Genomic DNA, 12923 nt, shown 5'->3' on the forward strand with positions numbered 1-12923 from the left:
AAGCTGTTGCTTTCAGAAGCATTTCAAACAGCTCACAAAAGTACACACACCAGCAGAGAAAGAAAAAAACCAGAACCCCAACACAAGCTTATTTTTCCATCCTGCTGCCTTATTGAGCTTTAATGCTCAAGTTAACACTAAGACTTTACATATTAAACAAAAAAAAAAAAAAAAAACACCCACAAAAAAAACCCAAAAAAAAACCAACAAAAAAACCACCCCCAAACCAACAAACCAAAACAAAGAAACAATAAACATGCAAATAGTCACAACACCTATTCCTTCTGTAACTACAAATAGGAAAGAGCACTGCCTACTATTCAGGGGCCTCAGCTTTAGCAATGCAGTGCTTCACATTTATGGACCATCAGGGCCCTAGTTTGACATCCTCTCACACTCCAGAAGATCTGCCTATTTAAATAATTCAGGCAACTAAGCCAAGGGCACACACGGTTGGATGGCTAAACCAAGGCAGTCCCTGAATGATGTGACAGACTGGATGGCATGAATGGTTCCCATTACAGAATTTGGCTTTCTCTTGCTGCACACTTTATGTCTCTGTGAGCCATTAACAAGAAATGTGATGCCCAATCTAGACTGTTTGAAAAGGTGCAGGAGGAGTACAAACTCTCTTCATCATCTAGATTTCAACAGCCCAGTGCTAAAAGCAGAAACATCAAGTACGCAATTCAGATACAAGAAATTTAACTACTTATTCTCAGTCAGCTGTAAAATATTTCTAGCAATTCACACATTCATTTCATTAGGATTTCTTAAAAAACTTAATGGAATGGCAGAAATAACAAAAAATAACTGTTTATGCTAACATGTTTCTCTGCTTATTATTGGTTTTTGCACAATGAGACAGCAACATGACAGACTCTTAATCTGAAGACTATTCCAATGTAAATGCTAACAAACGCAGTGCAAGAATTTTTATGCTACTAGTATTTTCTTTTCAAGCATCATAATCAGGCTGTGTCACTTGAGGGTCTGCACAGACACATGAATGAAAATAATTGAAAATACTATGAACCTTTTAACTGCACCTATTGATGCTTTGCATAAGAACCTATTATTACACATTCGTGGAATAGAAGCAGAAATACAATATAGATCTCTGAAAGCCAGGTCATTGTCTTTTGGAAATTTTGACATTTGAAAGCACTTTGGCCCCAAAGTTTGTGAACAGCTGCCTTATGCCATTTTTCAAAGAGAAACATCCCTCTCATGCTCGTTAAACTTTTAACTGCAAAAAAAATCCAAAACCCACCACCCCAAAAATATACCCTTCCATAAGAGTTGGTTAATTAAATTAAACAAATTAAATTGTTTCACAGACTAATGACAAACAGCACATAGTTGGTGAGCTACTCATTCAAATATCAGGTAATTGTCCAAAATTACATTACTTAATTCCTCACACTTAGTATGGAGAACTAGCTGACTGAAGGCAAAACTACAAACTGAAATGAAACATAAGTCTCTAGGTGGTTTTTTATTCATTCCCTTCAGGGACTCACTACTTATTCCTACCAATAATATTGCTGCACATTACACTGAACTCTAGACACACGCATTCTAAAATCTAGAACAATTCAGAGACCCTGTTTAAAACACAGTCATGCAGGAACTGCAATGTCAAACTGAAGAACCACTGAACTGCAACGAGGAAGTAAAAAGAAGAAGGAGCATTGCAAACTATCTTTACCATCACAGAAACGGTAAGAATCAACTCTTCAGCACTGATTTAACACTCAACTTCTTTCTAGTCTGGACCAATGCTGGGAGGCTGATTTGTCATAGTAATGGAAAAGGAAAAAAAAAATAGGCAACTCCCCTCTGGTAATTCCAGCTTTCAAGCTAGCTTCACACCTAGACAAAAGCAGCTCAGCTTCTTGACAGAGATCTAAAATTGGCAACTGAGGCGCATATTCCAGACTTACACAATGATGGCCCTCCATATGCACAAAATTAAGCAAGAGCATAGAGTTTACACTCTCTTGAGGCTTTCTGAAGTTTCTGAATCATGCCCTTTCAGTTTCAAGACTATGTGCTGGCTCTTCCCAAAGCGTTTTTGAAGAAATCATGACCGAGGAATTATACTGCAAGTACCAAGATAAATATATCACAATAGACAAGCACAGGGATAAGCAGGCACCAGCCAGAAGCATACAGCTGAAAATTTTGTTCATAATTCAACTTTCAGGAAGCAACTTCCATACATCACTTTCCTCTTGTTGCTTGTCCACCACTGGGATCAGTGCAGACTGGTCTAAAGTGCCCCCTCCTCTCTCCCCTCCCTTGGTTTGATTCATTATCAAAGTGATAATGAAGCAAACAAGCCACCACTACCTTGGGCTGTCTGCAGTAATGTTGTCTTTTTCCTCTCACTCATTGCTGAAGTGAGAGTATGCATTAATGAGAGGAGAGTGGCAGATTTCTTAAGGAACTCCACTGAGCAGGCCTTGGATCTGGACTCAGGCAGCCAAGCAGGGATGGCAACAGCCCAGCTGTGCTGCACCCACAGCTCAGCTCTCTGAACACAAGAGCTGGCCTGGCCTACACTGCACTCAAACCACTCAGCTGACAGATTTTCCAAGCTCCCTCTTTAACTGGTAAATTATGTGGTCCAGCATATACTACCTAGATCAGGCATTCCCAAAGAGTAGCATACCCTGAAGAAATGGTATGCTATTCTTAATACAATTATACATCTGTCTAGCTTCCAAATCTGTCCAAGGCAGAGGCTGTCATCCAGCCTGCAAGAATTTACACCTCCTGCCAACATAACACACACTTCTAGATTAGAATGTGAAAAAATGAGAGGACTGAACTGACAAATGAAGGGGAAAACTAGAGAGCTTAGACCAAAGGTGGATGATGCTGTGTAGCTGGGATAAAAGTTTGGGATCAGAATATGAAAAAATGCATAACTTGGGTATTGCTACAGATGTAACCCATACAAATTATGAAGTTTAAAAAAGTATTTTAAAATTAATGCAATCTGCAAATCTACACATGGACTTAAGTGTTAATTACACCTAGTTTACGGATATTAAAGCCTCCAGGTATTGGATGTTTTCAGCTTGTATTATCAAATGTAGACAATTAATTCGGAGTCCAAACTGGAAACACCTTACTTAGCTTTTCAGTTTAGCTGTTTTGCTTTAACAAAGGGCTAATATTCAAGAGACATACTTTTTTCTATCACTTAAAGAAACACTTAAAAACAAAAAGATATATAGTCAGATAACAAAATGTCTCTAAACCAACTACTAACGCAAAAAGCAATCAAATACCAACATTTTACTCTAGATACCCAAGAGAGATTAATTAAAAAAAAAAAAAAAAGATGTCACAAACCATTAATATCTTATGGTCAGGAACTAAAATGCTTGGCCAAGTTTTCATTTTGGCACACTGCAAAACCCCAGTTACGAGACTAAAGAAATCAAAGATCATTGTCAAAAGCACTAGCTGACATCTACCAATCATGACAGGGTAGAGGAAATATCCTGACTCTCCCCTTTATACCTATGCAATGGGAAAAGACCAAAAAGCTCCTTTAAGTACAAGGTTTAGAATTTGTTTTTCCTTTTCTGTTTTACCTCTTCTTTATTCTCCTAAAATAAGGCACTCTTACATCATATTGCATGCTTCCCAAGTACTAATTACCTTTAACCCATAATACAGTCCAAAAATAACTCAGATGTAAGAACTATGTATGAACTTTATATGCCTTCCTTAATGAGAAGTAAACAATTCTGCATTACATTAATTTAAATGTATCCTTCCCATTTTCCTTTGAAACACTTTGAAAACAATGTTTTGGCTACCAAGAAAGGACACAAATTACAAATATTACCAGTGAAATTAGCTGTGCATGAGGTCTTGCTGTGAAAACAAGAAATGTTAAAACCAGTGCCTCTGCTATCATGTACTGCTTGCACACGTTGATCTGCAGGCCATCTGATTATAAGGGAAAGAGGTGAAGCACATTAAGTATCAAGCTGAGGACTAACAGAAGTGTGGAGGTGGCTTATGGTTCTTAACTTTTATTTGGTTCAAAAATCACTAGATAAAAAGATTTCGCTTAGGAAGGCTACTAGTTTAGAATAAAGGATCATTAGTCTATTAAAAGCACCAGGTTAGAACATGTTTATAAATCAGGTAATAAGAAAAATAAGTGATCTTCAGCCCAAACTACCTTGGGCTCAGTATTTGTTATCTTCTTGCTTGGCCTTTACAATTTCTCATTTACTCAAATATAACCTTCAACTTTATACATGCAGCAACTAAAAACAAAGCCCAAAGGCTTTTGTCTCTTCCAGCAGTTGAATTGCTAATTATTGAAGAATGTTTATATTAGAAAAAGTAACCTTAAGACAAGCTTATCCCTTGTTTCCACAGCTCACTGTCTGAGGAATCTGGCTGGCAACCTGGAAGCAGCACATCAAATCAGGATTTTTAGCTTCTGATTTGTACTAATACACAAATAATCATAGTGACTCACTGATTTTCAAGTTAAACTGCTATTTTATCATAATCCATCTGTTTAATCTTTAGTCTTGAAAATTTTTATGTGTATTTATGTGCTCCAATGAAAATAAATTAAGAAAATAAAAAACACTGCCATCAAAGACATAGAAAAGGAAATAACATTCATGAAAATACTATGAACTTATGCATAGGCTCACCTTAAATCTTTTATCCTGCAGGACTTTCTTAATGGCCACAAGCTCTCCTGAATCACAGAGTTTGGCTTGATACACAACACCAAAAGATCCATTCCCAATCACCTTGGTGTCTGTGTAGCTGACTTCTTGTGGTCGGTCTGGACCTTGTCCAGGAGTTGCCACTACTGTAGTCACCTTGCTGCCATCTTTGTCTCCTGCAAAGCAAGAGATACACAAATTATCAAAATACATGTGTAAACAAGAAGACCAAGAAGACTAAAACAGAGGAGGGTAAGACAAATATTAAGATCAGCATATTTACTTCAATATTATAGAGAAAAATAGAAGACCTCTGACAAAATGCAAAGAAAGCACTGAGCATGTTTTTTACCAGCATATATTAAGTGGTGACAGTTTTTCATTTAGATTATTGCTAACAAAAACTTCCTCTCCAGAAGCAAATAATTGAGCAATAAAATGTAATGCACAAAGAAGCCAAGTACTTATCCCTATGTCTGATTATCAAGTAAGTGATATTAAACACAGTGTTGTTTGCATTACCAAAATGAAGCATTTTCCCGCATTTTTCCTATAACTGAACACACCAAATTGCCAGTATGAGCTCAGATCAGCACTCTGATCTTTACAGGTATTTATCTGCCAACAAAAACCAGGAGCACTTTAAGTTTGTTACAAGTCCACCCACAGGTAAAGCTTCAGCTTGCGGCACTAGGAAGAATAACCTTTGTCAAACCTGGCTGTGTGCACCTAAAGTGAAACCTAGGCTGCCTCAGATGGCACAGTCCTGTTCCTCCCTTCTTGCATGTCTGGACTTCCTTGCAAAGAAGGGAGGCACCTGCTGGGGCAGGGGAAGAAGGGGGAGAAGGATGCCAATGGCAGGCACTTAGCTGGTACTTCAACATGAACCAGAACACAGCCAGGGACAGTGCTCAGGATGCAAGTCCACAGTGGAAGCTGCACAGGTGAACGTGCTTTGGCACAGATGCAGCAGCTGTGAGGCTCCCAGCCACTTTCCCATCAAAACCTCAAGCCACTATCACCTACTCTTAGCCCCACTGTTACTACCAACAGCACTTTGTCCTGTTCCAAGTCTGATTTTGCTCATAACAGGAACAAAGCTTTAGGCATTTTACAAGCACACTGGGCACTTCTTGCTATTCAGTTGCAATAAAGAGTCCTTCAGGCTTGGATTACAGAATCAAATAGGGCTGCAAGAAAAGCCAGAACCTGCTATTCCATAGCAGTCACCACAATTCTACAGAAACTGTTCTCAAGAAATGCTCATCACATCTGCTTATTAACAAACCTCCTCTCCACAACTTTCTCCAGGAATTCTCTTCTATTCTCATGCATTTAGAAAAATTTTTCCAACAGATAGCTTCATCAATAGCTTTAGTACAGTTTAGGCAAAATGCTCCTTGTTCTGTTCCAAAAGGGCATGAAAAAAAAAATGGCACAGCTCACTCTCTTTCCCCCCACTGCCTGCTTCAAATATGAGGGCCGTTGCAAAGAAAGTTATTATGATGGAGAAGTTATTTCTCTCTGGGGAACCTCTCCCCTCACTGCTAAAAACTACTCAGGTACAGCACCTAAAACCAGGCTCTGCAAAGGAAGCTTATCTCAGCTCTATCCAGCATGCTGATGACTTCTTGTGTCCGACTTACAACACACTTGTTTGCACAGCTCAGCACAATGCCTGCAGCTTGTGCAATGCTGCAACCTCATGATCAGCTTGTGTACTGAACTCTCCTCTGTGGAGCTGCTGCCTGTCCAATCCTCATCCACTCTCCACTTACACACCTGATTGCTCTTATCAAAGCCTAATATTCTGCATTTTGTCCTGACTGAACTGCATCCAAGGTTACTGAACTCTCTTGCCAGCTTGTTACATCCTTCAAGCACTGTCACTATCTGGAGATACATTTCCCAATGCTACATGAAATTTACCTAAGAAATTGGTGATAATTGGTGATTCCTATGAGACTGTCTAAAATCCCTGCAAAAACCCACAAAATATCTCATCCTTTTTTTTTTTCTTGGACCTCCTGTTATGTTCAAAGAAAATAATCAGATCATTTTGTATGTCATTCATGGGATTTCCCGTAGTCCATTGTTTCTCCTGGATTTCTCATGAGAAAATGAGCTTGAAAGCTTCAGAGTCAAGATATCCACATCTACTACTACTTCTGCACCTATAAGATTTAGAAGAAAAGCAGGTGGCTTGACACAATTTTCTCCTGAAAAATCCAGATTAAATATTATTCATCTCCTATGTTGCCTTTTAGGTTCTTACAAATTGTTTCCTTTTATGATTACAACTAGTCCATGAAACAAATTATCAAATCAAATATAAAGTACATTAGTGCTAAAGGTGCAATTACTTGCCAAGGAATACAAAGTTGGTATAGCCTTTCCCCATAATAGTCACAAAAAGTTAAGATGCAGATTTATAGATTTGGAGAGAAAATGGGGCAAGGTGTAGAAAGGAACACTAGACAGATGAAAGTCTTCTTACAGAGAGAGACAGAAGCATACTAGCTGCATGGAAAATTCATTCTCCTTTTTGATAACTGTAAGAAATAAAAGGAAGGAAGCCACAAATAAAAAGAAATGCCTTTGTTTTGTTTTGTTTTTTTGTAAACAAGCTAGAAGTGTAACTCATAGCAGCAAAGCATTTCTTTTGCCCAACTATTCTATGATTAGCATTCTGACTCACCAAGTGTACAAATAAGTTACATCTGCTTTACTACAGCAATCCTCATCAAATAAAAGTTAACCCCCTATCTGCTCAATTTTGAGGGGCATCTCTTTTTTTCTTTTTGGCATGGTTCACTAGACCAGAGTATTGAGATTGTTGTTAATGAGTTTTGCTCTCTATTTTTCCAAAAATCAAGACTAATGAACTCTTAGAGATCAAAATAATTGTCCCTGGCAACACTGGTTGAGATTTGAAGTACTTGATAACAAGAGATCTGCTCTAAGGAGTCCAGAGCTGCAGCTCTCCCAGGGGCCTCCTTGTCCACAAAAGCAAACCATGAATTTCAGGCCACATCAAGTGTTTCATCCGAATGTGCAGCACACAAGCTGCAGCCACCCAGCCAACTTTTTCCAGAGCTCAAATGAAAAACCAGTCAGCTTTAGACTTTCCTTTAAGTCCACAGGAAAACAGCTCCTACCTAAACTTGCTGAAATCATCAGTGCTTCGAAATGTATGCACTGACTAAAACTTTAAACACTACACCAAGAATTACTTTGTTTCTTTACCAGAATTTCCAGAGCATTACGCCTCACAAAGCTTTCTCTTTCTCCCGGCTTCCTGCTTTCAGGAAACAACAGTTTTTGCAAACCATCCACAAAACACACTATAAGAACTCCAATCTTTTAAAAGTAAAGCCTGTTAGAGTTTCAGTTATATTCTATTTCAGCATTGTTGAACCTGAGGGACTATAGGGGTAAAATTCACCTTGCACCCTTGACAGCTTTGATCTCCACGAATGCAACACCTCACTGCTGCTCGGAGTATACAAATAACTTGTTTGTATCTCAGCAGCAGCATCCAGAGGCTCCAAGCCTGTTTTGCCACTCCTTGCACTACATAGATGTAGGAACTGCTCACAACATCATACACAGTTCAGAATGGTTATCCCAGTTTTAATTGTCTGGACAGCAAGCGCTGACTTGCCAGCCAAACAGCACATAAAGGAGTTCACTAAACAGCTTTCAGAAATGCTGGGTTTAGCCTCAGCATGATGGAAAATAGCAGAGAGGAAACAGCCCTGCCCAGCAATCTTCAGTACCTCCAAACAGCTCCTAACAGCAAACACCAAGAAGTATTACACCACAGCAAGACTTAAAGAGGAGCCTAGACAGATCCCATCTCATTCCCTTCACCTCTTATTTTGTTTAGGACTGTTAGACTCAGTGACCCTAGTGGATAGGCAGGCACGGCCAAACACTGAATACCCTCGACACCTTTGACTGTAAGGTCTACAACAGAACTAGGACATTAAATAGCAAAACTAAAGAAGGAAGAAAGGACTAAACAGCAAAATACTAAACAGCTCTTATAGCACAGCTCACATGAAAAGCATCACTAGCACATGTCCAGAAGCTGCTGCTTTCTAGGATCGACAGCAATATGACCTTGATTTATGTAACCAAAAAGCAAATTCATGTGACCGTATAATTATTATCTATGCCAACCACCTTTATAACATCTAGGGTAGAAGCAAAAGGAAAAATAAATAGCTATCACATTGTAATACACTTGCACTTGGTATGTTTCATGGGAACCCTTAAAGCATTTCCTCACATAAGCACTGATGTTTAACATCCATGATGTGATATTTGGGTTTGAGGTTTTTTGATGAAGACCTCTTTCCACAATTCTGATGTGAAATTGAAAAAAAAAAAAAATCCAGACATTTCAATTTCCAAGTATTCTGATTGATCTAGTTCACTTTCTACCTTTAGCACATGATGACCACATGGGACAAATCACAAGCATTAGGCAAAATCAGTGAAAGCACTGTTTAAAGCATAGAATACTCATCAGTTTGTGGGAAGAAATGAGCATACTCCACTTAGAAGACCACAGACCACCAGTGCAAGCTACAACTCTATTTTTGCATCTCAAAAAAAAAAAAATACACGATGGCAGATGTTTTTTTTTTTACCCAGGTGAGAGCAGGGATCCTGCTACTGGGCAAGCATTTTGTCTCATATATACCCCACCAGCTGCAGATTCCTACTACTAAGCTTAAAGGTGACCACCTGTAAGTGTACTGGATGTATACTTTTGGCCTGTGCCAAATGAGGTGTCATTCAATAAAATCCACTTCAGTCCTCAGGGACCATGAAAGGCATCCTTTGCTATTGATCACCCACACACACCTTCTACTGAACGGGCCTGGACAAAGTCCAAATTTATGTCTGCCCTACATCCCTTTAGCTGTTTAGTGTCTGACTGAGCAGTAAAACTACACTTTAATGCAGAGATCTAAGAGTGCTTTCTTTCCTCTCAACTATGTATGTGTGCCTTCTTCCTCCTTTTCAATGTGTTTTACAGTTGAAGTGAAGAAACAATGTATTAGTACAATGATTACAGTAGCTTTACTTCTACTTCAAATGCAACCTTGATCCTTTGCACTGTCTACAAACTCCACCTTTTCCTCTCTTTTGACTTTACCTATTTCCTCTCACTTCCCTCCTCCGGCTGCTATATTCTTCCTCATCAGCATGTTCACAGGTTTTCCATCAGATATTACTTAGGCTGTTTTTAAGTCCTAAAAGAAAACTCTACAGATCTACAACAAACTGTGCAATGTCTGAGGTCACATAACTGTTCACTTAGAAATGTTCACTGATTTGTTTCAAATCTCAGTTTCACCTCCCTACTAAGATATGGCTCAGTATTAACTCACTTGACTACTTCTCCCGTTCATAAGGCTTCGCTGCACTGCTTCATCTTAATTTGCTCAAAGCTCACTACAGTCAAAAGAGTCACTTCCACAGAAAACTGACACGGCTGGATCCAGCCCCTGCCAATGGGATTAAGTTACAACCAGTAGCTGACACAACTACCTAGAAAGAAATGAGCAACCAGAGGAGGATGGAAGTTTATCCCAACTGCAGTGGCTCTTCTCAGTCGCTGGTAACTGGATGGTCAAAAGACCTGACTACTTTGTGAAGCAAATGTTTTGAGAGAAAACGTTTCTTGAGTTATCTGCTAGAATCTGGTGCTCATCATCAATTAAAGCTATGGAATAAAACACCTGACTTCTTAGATAATTGTTCATGGCATGTGAAGGAAGGAGGTCAGCAGCTGCTCTGAAAGTCCTTAACATGGCCAATGTATGCTTGAGGAAACACTGTCAGCAGCAGAAATCACTACTAATTTTCTTTTTCTAATTAATTTTTCCTACTACATTTTAAAAAAGTTAGTTGCATAAAGAGCTAATTATTATGAGTCAGTACAGAAGAGTAAGTATTAAAATGGTAATTATGAACTGTTTCACTAGACAACTTCCTTTCTTCATCAGTGAACTGCATGAATGTTACCTAGTGGGAGACAAGATACAAAGCCTAGAAGCATACAGAATCATAGAATGGTTCGGGGTTGAAGAGACCTTAAGTTCATCCAGTTCCAACCCTGCAAGAATCAGCAGGGAACCTCCACTTGACCAGGCTACTCTAAGTCCCATCCAGGCTGGCCTTGAATATTTTCAGGGACAGGGAATCCACAGCTTCTCTGGGCAACCTGTTCCAGTGTCTCACCACACTCACAGTAAAGAATTTCTATGTATAATCTCAAGTTTTCAGTTTGATTCCATACCCCCTTGCCCTGTCACTATATGCCCTCGTAAAAAGTCCCTCTCCAGCTTTCTTGAAATGAACATTCATGGACCAAATCAGAAAAACTCAGGGACTCAAAGAAAGGAGTCTTACAAAACACAATGTCGTTTGGTTTTTCAATTTACTCCAAACAAAAGGAGTCCTTGGAATTCCAAAAATAGTTCAGGTCAAACATTGAATGAAAGCTGTAAGTGTGCCAATCATCACCCAGATAAGGCAGATGCATTCACTGAATATATATATACACACACACATACACTTGTTTTAGCACAGAAAATGTCACTTGACTTCCTGACTGTAACTGAATACTGCAATAAAAGAGTGGCCATGAGACATTACTTAAGATCAAAAGAATCTCATTATTTGTACCCAAGGATTTTGGAAGAGCTAAGAAGTCTGAGAAGTGATTTTTGAAAGGAATCAGAACACTCAGTGAACTTCTAAGATGGATGGGATGATTCATACAATCCTGTTATTTTGACAGTTTTGACATAAGTACCATACTAGTTACTTTAATAATGAATAAAGAAGCAGTAAGGTACTTCATAGAGACCCAGTTGTTGGATTCCATATTGTTAGAAACTACAGGTTCATTTAGAATAAAAAATAAGATAAAAACATTGACGCACAAGCACTGTAACTTCTGTAGGGTTTCTAACTTGCCATCACATCCCAAGTAAATGAAGAAACATATATACAGAAAGAAAAATGATTATTAATCAAATTATAATACACTAGCCCATAAGTGCAACATAAAATGTTGATGCTGGACATGCCACCAACATCAATTTTTGCCCTCACACTTACTGCTTTTATCAACAATCTGAAAGGAAAGCCATGAAGTACTAAGACACAAGATTTAGAGTTATCCACAGTGTAGAGATCAGTGAAAAAGCAGCCGACCTTCCTTAGTAACCAAGGAGCAAATTAGGCAGAGGGAGCCAGAACCCAAGATCAGAGGCCATGCAGCCAAGTCAAATAAAATCATCCAAAGATTGGAGTCATCAACTCTGACTTGCAGGACCAGCACAGACAGAAGCACACAGAGTTACTGAGACCCAAAGTAATCCTCAGATGTATAAGCAGAGGTATATCAGACAGACAGAAAAAAAAAAAAAAAATCTTTGCTATTTCACACTCATTGAACAGCTACTAGAGTAGCATGCTCAATCCTGATAGCTGAAATTCAGCAGTGATGATTCAAAACACTAGAGATTCAGAAAGAAGACGCAGATATCATAAGGTCAGCAAAAATACATTACTTTGAGTGAGACTTAAGAGTGCAAACAATTTAAGACAAAGAGAAAGCTGGATCTCTAAAAGGAAGAAGGAGCAGGCACTTCAGAGAGAGCTCTGATCTGCAGGTGGAGAACATATTGCAAATAATGACTAGAAACAAAAATTGAAAGAGTTTAGGACAGAACTGCAGGTGGACAAAATTTAGAAAAAAATAATTTCCTTATTAAAAACTCTGAAAGATAGGGTTATTTTTGCAATCCAGATTTTTATTTTAGACTGGAATTTTTTTTTTTTTAAACCAAAAATACTGAACTGCAACTGCTAGGCTTGAAATAAGAAAGCATCCACAGGATGGATGTCTCTTAGGGTCTTAAGAAGGTCATGGTCACCAAAGCTAAATACCCACAGAAATAATTTCTGTCAACTCACCACTAATGTAATGGTGTCATAACTCAATATTATATAAGCCGCTTTTCACAACAGTCAAAATCCAAAATCTGTGTTCAATTTAAACAAAAACACAATAAAGTGATAAATAATGAAAATGTGAAGAGTGTCACATTATTCTTTGGTTTTATTACTAATGATCAAGTGACAGGTACAGTTAATTATGTGTCAATTCACTTCAGC

General features: G+C 38.5%; 1 protein-coding gene across 2 annotated transcripts in view; it reads right to left on the reverse strand.

Moving 5' to 3' along the window:
• GSK3B (glycogen synthase kinase 3 beta) overlaps positions 1-12923 on the reverse strand; it is a 149877-nt gene that overhangs the window by 89040 nt on the left and 47914 nt on the right. For both annotated transcript variants that reach the window (XM_012569980.5, XM_002187975.7), the window contains exon 2: positions 4701-4894. In XM_012569980.5, the coding sequence (XP_012425434.1) occupies positions 4701-4894 (194 nt within the window). The remainder of the gene's footprint in view (positions 1-4700; positions 4895-12923) is intronic.

Source organism: Taeniopygia guttata, chromosome 1, assembly GCF_048771995.1.
Source record: "Taeniopygia guttata chromosome 1, bTaeGut7.mat, whole genome shotgun sequence".
Classification (NCBI taxonomy): Eukaryota; Metazoa; Chordata; class Aves; order Passeriformes; family Estrildidae; genus Taeniopygia; species Taeniopygia guttata.